General features: G+C 40.8%; 1 protein-coding gene across 8 annotated transcripts in view; it reads right to left on the bottom strand.

The window, feature by feature from the left end:
• RRN3 (RNA polymerase I transcription factor RRN3) overlaps positions 1–12,106 on the bottom strand; it is an 863,266-nt gene that overhangs the window by 122,089 nt on the left and 729,071 nt on the right. For all 8 annotated transcript variants that reach the window (XM_077448886.1, XM_077448888.1, XM_077448892.1 and 5 more), the window contains one exon: positions 1,737–1,845. In XM_077448886.1, the coding sequence (XP_077305012.1) occupies positions 1,737–1,845 (109 nt within the window). The remainder of the gene's footprint in view (positions 1–1,736; positions 1,846–12,106) is intronic.

Raw genomic sequence — 12,106 nt, 5'->3', positions numbered from 1 at the left:
TATAACCAATTGATGTTAAATATTCGGCCGTTCCCGTTTCATATTTTTTTACACAATATGTTTCAACAAAATGGCCACCATACATACTTTACATTGGCATATAAAAGACACTTTCACTATCTCTGTTTATTCCCTGATGAAGTCATGTGACTGTGACGAACACGCGTCGGAAAACAAGATACCGGAAGTGACATCTACGAGCTCGCTGCTTGTCTCTGTTTCTGCTCATTTATTTTAAATGTGAGTACCCTCTTATTTTACTGCAATAAAAACGTTTTTTTTAAACAGTACTACACTATCAAGCATCCCTCTTGCCCCTGTTTATGAGGTCTATCCACTACATTAATGAGAAAAGAGAGATTGTATACTCACCCCAAGTGTACCTAGAGATGACCAGATACTAGTGAAATCACCCTGGGGATACCCCACCTGGGGACATACAAGAGTTCCAAAACCCACTTTTATGCTGTAACCTTACAGCAGTAAGGTAAGGGGACACCCATCCACTTAAACAGAGAAAAGGAAAGGAGAATCATCTCTCTCTGCCATTGCACTACCTGGGAGCACTAGCACTTTATTTGGGTTATCCCGAGCTAGTTGAAGATTGCACATTTATGTTGTTTGCACGGACACTTGTAGCATTGCATTTATTGCGAAGCTTGCACATTGTTTATGTGTGTTTTTTTTTTTATTTTGATTATACATTTTTTCATGAATATTTATTGATATATTTTGTATATAATTTAAGCACTTTTGCACCAGAAAGAGTTCACTATACAGATAGATTGCGATGTAAATATTCTAACATCACATTTATGAGATTTTTCCACACTCTTTTGTGTCTATTTGATATGAAATAGCCTCAGTTTTCTATATTGATATACCAATCCCCTTTCCTCCCATTCCTCCTCACCCCTCCCTTCCCCCCTTATAGCGCAGCACTATTCTATTCATATATATCAGCTGGAACTGATCTACAGTGTGTCCACTGTGAAGACACCCAAGGGATCCTGATACTGGCGATGACCCTGTCAACTTTGCTTTTGCAGCGAGATGCCAACAGATCAGACCAGTATCCCCCAAAGGTGAAAGATGTCCTGGAGCACCACAGAGTGAAGAGACCATTCTTCTGCATCCACGAGTGGCTACCATAGCTGTGGCATTGTCCAAATGAACCCTTATTGGTCGATGGTCAGTCCACTGCAGCAGGCATAGACAAATGGTCCTTAGTTCAAGAATGTTGATGGGTATGGTGTCCGGGCCTAAAAGTTTTTGCATCCAGTTTGATAGAGTTTTGATTTATGTTGTTTGATTTATACAAAGTGTTTACAAACTCCCCCCCCCCCCCCCCCCCACACACACACACACCTTAATCTGGAGAAAAAAAACTCAGTTTAGCGGAGTAGGTAACACATAGAATGCAGTGATCAGGAGCACGTAATGCAGAGTGCAGGTGTCAGGGGTACGTAATACAGGCATATGTAATGTAAAGTGCAGAGTCCAGGAGTGTATACTGTCAGAGTCCAGAGTGCAGAAGGCAGGAGAATTCAGTTCCCTTAGCGGTTTAGGAAGAAATTAGATTCTGTGGAAGCAAACTGAAATACACTTTATAAGGATATTTTCCTTTTTTCGACTGTGGGTTTTGGGATTCGAGGATGCAAGTTTTATTTTTGTCTTTTGCCTGAACTAGATGGGACATGTATATATGCAGAAACAGGATGCAGAATTGTACTTACCTAGTAATGGCAGCAAAAAAATTAACCACTGTGGGAAGGCATATCTTTAGTGGGTTCAGCTGACACATAACAATTCGTTCAAAGTTCAGAGCTTGGAGGTATGCCAAACCTTTCCAAATCACAAACAGAAAGATCAGAATGTTAATATATAGTAAAAACAACCTCAAACTGATAATTGTACTAGATCATCATACATATTAGCGAATAAATCTTCAGCGACATGATCCAGCAGAGATGCAGAGAGATGCTGGGCCGGACTGGTCTATCGGGAAACTTCCCGGTAGGCCACTTTGAGCTGTGACTGCAGCGGCCAGGGTTGATCCGCCCGGGCGCCGAAGCTCAAATGCAGTCCTCCCCTCCCTCCTCCTCCTCTTGTATGTGGCCACACACAGCGGCAATCTCCCGCTGTGTCATGGAGTTGGGGTCTGAATTGTTTGGCCGCTCTGTAACAAAATACCACCTCCTAGACCGGCTTCTGTGATTGATGGAACACAGATCCAACCCTGGGAAATTGAATTAGTGTGACTTGTGTCTAGGAGGCGGGACTTTGTAACCATGGCTGCCTGGGTGTGAAATTAAAATCCAAGCTCCATTACACAGCGGGAGATCGTGTTCCAGGAACTGGTAGGCTGCATTTGGTGTGCACTCCACAGGTGGGGTGCATTTGGTGGGTACTGCACGGGTGGGCTGCATTTGGTGGGCCCAGATGAGGATGCATTTGATGGGCACTGATGTGGATGCATTTTGATGGGCACTGATAAGACTGCATTTGATGGACACTGATGAGGCTGCATTTGATGGGAACTGATAAGCTGCATTTGGTGGGCATGGATGAGGGTGCATTTGGTGGGCATGGATGAGGCTGCATTTGATGGGCACTGGTGAGGCTGCATTTGATGGGCACTGGTGAGGCTGCATTTGATGGGCACTGGTGAGGCTGCATTGATCTCTTGCACCTGAAAGCAGGTTAGTGACAGCGCCGCCAGGCCAGTCTGAGGGAGGCTCAGTGATGTAAGGGAGGAGTGAATACAATCATGTAAGGGGGCACGGATATAAAGGCTTCCCCTTTCTATCAGTAACCTCCCCCTTTACCTTAGTATATGTTGGGTCCCCTTTAATGATTGCTCCACTTGTAACTGGAATCTGCTTTATATATATATATATATATATATATATATATATATATATATATATATATATATATATATATATATATATATATATATATATATACACATATATACTATAAAAAGCCCCATGTGCTTTTATATCTGTCTTGTCTATAAAAAATCAGGGGTCTCCAAACTATGGCCCTCCAGTTGTTCAGGAACAACAATTCCCATCATGCCTAGTCACGTCTGAGTTCTACAATGCCTCATGGGACGTGTTGTTCCGCAACAGCTATATATAATACACTCTTCAAATGTGCTTTAAAGTGCATGGTTTTCCTATTTATGAAAAAGAAAATTCCGTCATGTTGTTGGGCTGGTATAATAATGCTATGGGACTGGTATAAAAAATTTTTACATGGCTGGTTTTTAATCCCAGTCCGGCCCTGGAGAGATGTCCTACCTCCTATCACCACTAAGTAAAACTGCCCTTATTTATTATGTATAGGGAGTACAGCTACTAGCAGAAGCTGTACCCTAAAGCCTCGTACACACGATCGGATTTTAGTGGCACCTTCTGCTAATGTTGTGTTTGGTGAGCACTGATTCCGAGCATGCGTGTTTGTACTTTGGACTTTTGTCTGATGGACTTGTGTACACACAATCAGAAAATCTGACAACAGACAGTTTATAAGCCCGCCATCCAACATTTGTCTGTGGAAAATCCAACAATTGTCTGATGGAGTGTACAAACAGTCAGATTTTAGGCTAACAGTCTGTCCTCAAACAAAACGGAAAATCCAATCATGTATACGAGGCTTTAGGCTCAATATTCATTTTTCTAGAAGCAATGCATATACCCAGGAGGTATGGAGTTCTCCCAAGTGAATGCTGGGAAAAATAATGCAATTTCTTCCCAGCATTTACTGGGAAGTAGTTTTAATTTTTCAACTGCCATTCTTTACTCTACAACAAGAAAGCCTGTCTTTTTTATTTTATTCCATTAATGCGTGAATATTTTTATTATGAGATGCATATATAATATAGATCTAAAAACAACCTCAATTAAGTCAAGCAATAAGCAGTGCTACGATTGCATATATAGAAAGCAGTCCCAATTTACTGAATACTTTTCTAACAGCTCTTATCCACTTCAATACAGGGCACTTTCACACCCTCCCTGCCCAGGCCATTTTTCAGCTTTCGGCACTGTCACACTTTGAATGACAATTGCGCATTCATGCAACACTGCAACCATGTGAAATTTCTAGGATTTTTAAAACAGCTTACCTGTAAAATCCTTTTCTTTGATGTACATCAGGGGACAAAGAGCCATAGTAATAACTATGTGGGTTACATCTTCATATCAGGTGCTGGACACTGGCACGCCCCTTAAGAAGTAAACTTCCCCCATATAACCCCTCCCATTACTGGGAGTCCTCAGTTTTGTAGCCAAGCAATCAAAGTGTATGAGAAGAAGAAGGGAGGGATCTCTGAGTCCCCTGATGTACATCAAAGAAAAAGATATTACAGGTAAGCTGTTTTAAAAATCCTATTTTCTTTTCTTACATCAAGGGACACAGAGCCATAGTAATAACTATGTGGGATGTCCCATAGCAATGGCAACTGAAGGAGGGGGCGACAGAATCAAGGAAACAGGAGGCCAGAGGACTCATACTGCAGCCTTACTACATCAAGAGACTGTAGTGCTTTCTCTTCCCCAGATTAAGGCTTCTGGGGAGAAACAAGGAAGAATAATATCTTGATTTAAATGAAAACCTGTTACCACTTTTGGTAAGAATTGAGGATGAGGACATCACACCACCTTGTCCTTATGCATGATGAAATATGGCTCTTACAAGACAGAGCCATTAGTTCCAATACTCTTTTAGCAGAATAAATGGCAAGCAAAAAAGATTATCCTTCTTGTCAAAGAACCAAGAGAATTTCTCGTAAGGTTCAAACGGCTGATTTAACAAAGCCAACAAGACCAATTTTAAATCCTAAGAATTTAGAGGTGCCTTGATAGGGGGAATAAACCGTGTTACCCCCCTGAATAAGCTATGCACCAAGAGTGGGAAGCAAGAGGCCATAGAAAAAAAAACATTGACACGGCCTGGATCTGGCTCGATAAAAGTTAAGGCCAGCTTCATTTCAGATCTCATATGCAGGAATCTTGCTTGTTGACATACTTCCTGGGGTGCCAACCCCTGGATCCATACCAAGAAACCTATGCCTTCCAGATTCTATAGCAAGTAATTCTGGAAGCTAGCTTCCTGGCATTAATCAAAGTAGACACTACTGAAGGAGATCACCCACAATCTTTTATAGAGTGGGATTCAACAGTCAAACCTGTTAAACTCCTTGTCCGTAAAGTAGGATGAAATACCGGACCCTGTGCAAGAAGGTCTGACTATAATTTCAGAGTTCAAAGGACTTAAATTGCCATCTTTATGATCTCGATAAATTAAGATCTTCTTGGGCCACGCTTGCCCCACCAGAATCACCTCCTTTTGTTTGTGCTTAATCCTGCAGAGAAGGCGCAGAAGTAGCAGAGCTGGAGGAAATGGTAAGATCAGTGAGAACTGATCCCTTGGGAAGACTAATGCATCTTTTCCGCCTGCTAGCGGACCCCTTGTTTGACAAAGTTGTCAACCTTATTAATGAATCTGGTCGCGAATAGGTCCATGTCCGGAGTACCCCATCTGACATACTGCTAGGAAGATGTCGGGGTGAAGAGATCATTCTCCCGGTAATAATTGTTGGCGTCTCAAGTAGTACGCCTGAAATATTAAAATTGCCGATAGGCAAGGAGTGTTGTGTTCTTCCAAAGCTAGAACATTATTCACCTCTTTTTTGGGCTGCACGACTTCTCGTGCCTCCCCTGGTGATCGATGTAAGCCACCGCTGTGGCTCTGTCAGACTGAATCCTGTCAGGACAGTCCTGTAATCTGACCACCAATATTCTATGGCCAGATGTACTGCCTGAAAATTCCAACAAAGTTGATAGGCAAGGTCCTCTAACCTGGACCATCTCCCCTGGACAGAATCTTCTTCCAGGGCTGCTCCCCAGCCTAGAAGGCTGGCATCTGTTGTTAACACCTTGCAGGAAAAAGATTTTCCCTCCTGCTGGATAACAACCACCAATTTAGGCTCTGACCTATGTTGGGAGCCAAGCGTATTGGAAACAAACAAGGCATGAATCCTCTTTATTCCATACCAACAGTATGGTGTCTTGAAGCAGTCTTAGAATAAAACCGCGCGCAAAGGACGGCCTTGAAGGAGGCCACCATTTCCCCTAAAAATCTCCTGCAGCCAAAATGAAGGAATCTTCCATTCTTGATAAGTTGAGTTAGTCCTACAATGGAACTGATTCACGTCTGGGATAAGAATACCTTCTTTTGTATGGTATCTATAACCAGCCACCAAAGTAACCTCCTTGATGGTTTTAAGGAGAATCTTACTAGGCTGAGAATCCAAGCTAGACATTTCAGCTATCTACAGCGGAGATCAGACTCTGGTTTTAGACCTGAGACTGAATGATCTATTCAAAGTAGATCTTCTAATAGGCTAGGGTCACTATGCCTTGAGCCTTTAACCTGGCTAAAGGAGGTGCCAGAATCTTTCAGAACACTCATAGTGCTGTGGCTAAGCCGAATGGCAGTGCCACGATTGATATAAAATTATTTTTATTTAAAACCACAGATATTTTTGGCAAGCGGGAAACTTTAGCACATGGAGATATGCAACTCCCCTCCGTGCAGGATGGACACAGCCGATCGAATTATGAAAGGATCGGATATTTAAGTGCCAATTCAGATCTCCGAGATCTAAAGTGGGTCTTTACCTCTCTGCTTGGCTCTGGGACCTTAAAAGGTTTGAGCCAAAAACCCCCGTTTCCCTAAGGGAATCTCTGATATCACCAACTGGGATAACAGCCAATCCAGAGACCAGAAAGGGACACTTCTCTTCTTTCTTTCTCTCTTTTTTTTTTTCTCTGGAACCTTAGGAGCATTCTTTGAGGAGACGGACACTCTTGCATAAAGACTGCCACATCAGCAGCCCAAAGGACCCCACAGGCAGCACCCAAACAGGACCCAAACCCTCAGATTGAAAGCTGACTGGGCCATCCGGGCTCTTGAAACTCTAGATGTAACCTAGAGAAAAAAAAAAATTGCAGAAATCACTCTGCTCTTAACATTGTTCCTGCCAGACTTTGAGAATTGCAGGACCTTTCCCCTCACTCAAACGAGTGGGGGTGCTCCTTCATGAAAAGGCCTTAGCATTCTGCTTTATGGGCATTCTGCCCCAAGATCCTGGTGCTGCCCCTGTCGAGACCGCCTAAAGGCAGATACCCCAGGCATTAGGAGAGGCTGCATGATTAAAGGAGAACTGTTCGAACCTCCTTTATTGGTAAAGAGAGCTGTACCCCTTTTGGATGTACTTATCCACTCTAAATTGTCATACCCCAGGAAGGGACACAGACTGGCTAAGGGTTTTCACCTAGTGCTTCGGCTGATCAATAGCTCAGCCATGGACCTCTGCAAAAATGCACTAGTCCAAGTATAAGCCATAGGGCTTAAACGATCGAGTCCTTCATAGCATCTGTGAGACACAGTGCGTCAAATGAAAAATTTAGTAATAGGAGAAAATGAGAACGAGATGTGGCAACAACCCACACCAACACAGAATAGAGTACAACAAAATAGGCTGGTGGAATCATTTACACCAGCCCGAAGAAGAACAGATAGGAGTATGGAGAGATACTATGAGAGACCGGAACAAAATGCATATGAAGAACACCAGAGGTATGGGCCCCATACACCAAATATTCCCAGACATTGGAATAGATATTCCCCTCTTAGAGGATACCAACAGGATACTCTGTATAGGAACCATTATAATGAGAGGATTTTTTTTCACAGGGGACAAAGGGACAGACCCCCAGGTCTGAGAGGGGGAGGGGACCCACATGCCCAAGGTGGGGGGAGACTGTTCAGATACCCCTGGAGGAATCAATACCAGGGCAACTCCAGAAGAAATGGAGGATGGGATCCAAGATGGAGCAGATGGGAAGATATAAGAGCAAATCACATGGAACAGCAAGGGAACCAGCGGGATCAGAGGAGAGAACATACATACAGAACACCAATATGGGAAGAAGAAAATGGACCAGAGGCAAGAGAGGAGGCATCAAGAAAAAGAAGAAGAGAGTATTAGGGGAAGGAATATATAATTTGAGCCAGGTTACCTTTGATGAAGAGGGATTGAGGGTACTTGATCTGGGTCTAAAATATGCCCCGGATAAAGACCTAGACAAATTTGAAGTATATATAGACTTACAGAAGTTTGCAAGAAAATTTAATATTAAGAAGTTCTTCATAGGAAAACAACATACGAAGAGAGTAAGTGAAGATGCAACCTACAGACATTCACAATTAAGGAACAATTACCATTTTTAACCCCAAGTCGCATAATAATGAAAGTATAAAAGTTTTTAAAAGGATGGTTGAAAATGATCTGAGACAACTGGAGATCAAAACAAGGAAAGAACATATGGAAAACCATCAAACAGATAGAAAAGAAGAAGAAGGGAATTGTCATCAGACCAGCGGACAAAGGAGGAGGTCTGGTTATCCTGAGTAAACAGGACTATGAAAATGAGATGATGAAATTATTGAGTGTCCCGGACACATATAAAAAATTAAAGAAAAACCCAAAAGAACAGTATGAAAAGGACCTCAAAACATATGTGAAGAAAGGAGAGACTAAGGGCATTTTAAACAAGAAGGAGGCAAGGTATTTGACCCCCAACGTAGACAAAACCCTGGTGATCTACCATGTCCCCAAGATCCATAAAGATCAGACCCATCCGCCTGGGAGACCGATAGTTAGCGGCATAGACTCACTGTTTTCAAGATTGGGAGCCTATATAGATGAATTTTTACAACCAATGGTCATCAAGGGGAAATCTTACTTGAAGGATAGTAGACAACTCATCGCGGAAACTCAAGAATTTTGAAATAAATGAAGGGGATATATTGGTAACAATTGATGTTAACTCACTTTATACAAACATCAATCAGGAAGATGGATTAAGTAGTGTGGAATGGGCATAACAGGAACAAACTGATCTGAAACAGGAGCAAATTAAATATATTACGGAAGGCGCCTGAGGCTGGCAATGAGCCACAATTACTTTTGGTATCAGGGTACCTATTATGTACAGACCAAGGGTGTAGCTATGGGGGCTAAATATGCCCCCAGTGTGGCCAATTTGTTTTTAAATAGATGGGAGGAAGAGCAAATATATAGTGTACCCAGGAAAAACCTCAAGCTATATCGAAAATATAGAGATGACATCATCATGGTTTGGGGGGCACACAGGAAGAACTACAAAGCTTCTTTGATGAAATCCATCAAAACATCTATGGCATCACATTCATGGGGAATTGGAACCAACATAGTATAGACTACCTAGACCTGCAGATATACAAACAGAACAGAACTGAGTACACGCACCTACTTCAAGGCTACAGACCGCAATGGTTATATTCCAACTACCAGTTGTCACCACCCCCAATGGATAAGAAACATTCCAAAAGGTCAACTAATGCGGTTATACAGAAACTTTAGCAATAAAGAAGAGTTCAAACAGGCAGAAGTCATTATAGAAAGGTTCAAACTGAAGGGGTACAAAAAGAAGGAACTTCAGGATCTGAAAGAAAAAATAGCATTGATGGATAGAAAAAAGCTAATAGAAGGAACAACAGACAAGAAAAGTAAGAGACAATCACAAGTGGAACAGTCCTTCCTCACGGGATATAATAGACAGTATAAGATCTTGGAATGGATAATAAAAAAAACATTGGCCCATCCTACAGTCTGATAACATATTAAACACAGTTCTACCAAGTAAACCTGCTTTTATTTACAGGAAAGCACCAACTTTAAGAAACAGACTCGTGAGGAATATATTGCATCCACCAAAACAAATAAGAATTTTTGAAAGCCTCAAAGGATTTTTCAAATGTGGCAGATGCCTACCTTGCCGGTCCAGTAAACAAACTAATAGGAAAAAGACAAGTTTTAGTTCCACCACAAATGGAAATGAGTTCAAGATTAAAGAGTTAATTATCTGCACCAGTACACATGTGACTTCTGTCATTGAATGCCCATGTCAGAAGCAATATGTAGGACGAACCACACGGGAGCTACACATTAGAATTAAAGAACATATCACGAACATAAGCAATGGGTTTAATAAACATAGTGTTTTTAGGCACTTTAGGGATTTTCATGACCGGGACCCTAAAAAGATGACTTTTTACGTGATAGACAAAATAAAGGGACACTGGAGGGGAGAAGACAAACGGATTAAGGTGTCACAAAATGAAACTAAATGGATATTCAGTTTGGACACCCTCCAACCAAGAGGTTTAAACATCGACTTGTAACTGCATCCGTAAAAGGTATAAGGTACCCTTTGGGACCTAGTACTTTATCATAAAGGTTTGGAAACATCCCTGGTACAAACAGGGATTTGTATATGGTTTCATCTCATCTAAAGCTTTTAAAATTAAGGTTGAATGTAATGCATAACTAAATCCCTTAGGATACGAGGGGAAGGTTCGGTGCTTTTTTCCCAGTGGTGTTTTTTACCCTTCCCCCTTCTTTTCCGGGGTTTGGGAACAATTCCACTGGTTTGTTTATAAGCCTTAAATGTTCCTTTAAATTTAGACACTAAATAATGCACGCCTAGTTTATTGCACATTTTATGTGACAAATCTTTCTAGACATACTGGGATCAAGACCCATTTATAAGTCCATATAATTTTCCATTTTTGAAAAAAACTAAGAAATTTCAGATCCACTATGTGTTGGGTCGAATGCTATGCAAATATAAATACTCTAAGCAAACCCATATTTTTCCTCACAATATTGGGTTGAATGTTAAGTAAACTTAATATTCTATGTAAAGCTTAAAAGCTTCTAAAATTATGGTTGAATGTAATGCATAACTAAACCCCTTAGGATATGAGGGGAAGGATTGGTGCTTTTTTCCCAGTGGTGTTTTTTCCCCTTTCCCCTTCTTTTCTGGGGTTTGGGAACAATTCCACTGGTTTGTTTATAAGCCCTAAATGTTCCTTTAAATTTAGACACTAAATAATGCATGCCCAATTTATTGCACACTTTATGTGACAAATCTTTCTAGACATACTGGGATCAAGATCCATTTATAAGTCCATATAATTTTCCTTTTTTTTGAAAAAACAAAGAAATCTCAGATCCACTGTGTGTTGGGTCGGATGTTATGCAAATATAAAAACTCCAAGCAAACTCATACTTTTCCTCACAATATTGGGTTGAATGTTAAGTAAACGTAAATATTCTATGTAAACTTACATTTTCTCTCATAGTAACTGGCACAAAGGAAAAAAAAGGAATCTTAAATTCCCCTATAAACAAACATCTTCCTCCTCCCACATAATAAAATGAGAAGATTTTCATAATTTTTTGGAATTTTAAAATAATTCTTTATACGCAGTGGAATAAAATATATATATACACAAAAAATGGGGGACAAATACATACATACCCTTTTCTTCATGTGCATTCTGTATTTTTATTTCTATTTTCATTTTTATTTCTATTTTTTAATTCATATTCACATTTATTTTATTCAATTTTATATATTTTTTTATATAAGGTTTTTCACATATTTTTTTATTTTATTTTGGCATTTGATTGTAATGAATAAAACATTGTGAACCTGTGCCTCTGCAGGGGCACAGGTGTTAATCATTTTAGCTGTGATCAAATGTATAAGGATGCAGCGTTCCAATTGTTTAACTGAGCCCGTAGTAATGCTTTTTTTTCCATTTCTAGTAGCAGGGGGAGGGGCTTTGCACGTTTATTTTTATTTTCCTCCAGTTTATTATACAACCTAGCAGGAAGGATGATTGGAGACCCCGCAAGCCCCTGCTATAATAGGCGCCCAGGGGAAGAAAATACAATTTGGGGAATCGGTATATATCTGCAGACCTGGCCAGTTCCCCTTACAAAGATGGCGCTAGATAACTCTGTGCATGTACAGAACACTGCATCCTATATAAATGATGAGGTTCACTCATATGGCCGCTCTTGATGACGTCAGCACTACAAAACCAGTAGGCGTGGCTATAGAGAAGAGACCCCTTTTGAATACACCGCAGCAGCTGGTGGTGTGAGGATTTCTTATAGTAAATCTTGCTCTGATAA

This window comes from Lithobates pipiens, unplaced genomic scaffold (assembly GCF_037356315.1).
Source record: "Lithobates pipiens isolate NorthernLeopardFrog02 unplaced genomic scaffold, aLitPip1_a1.2 Scaffold_22, whole genome shotgun sequence".
Classification (NCBI taxonomy): Eukaryota; Metazoa; Chordata; class Amphibia; order Anura; family Ranidae; genus Lithobates; species Lithobates pipiens.
The sequence above is the reverse complement of the archived record's forward strand: the minus strand, read 5'-3'. Positions and strand labels throughout refer to the sequence as shown.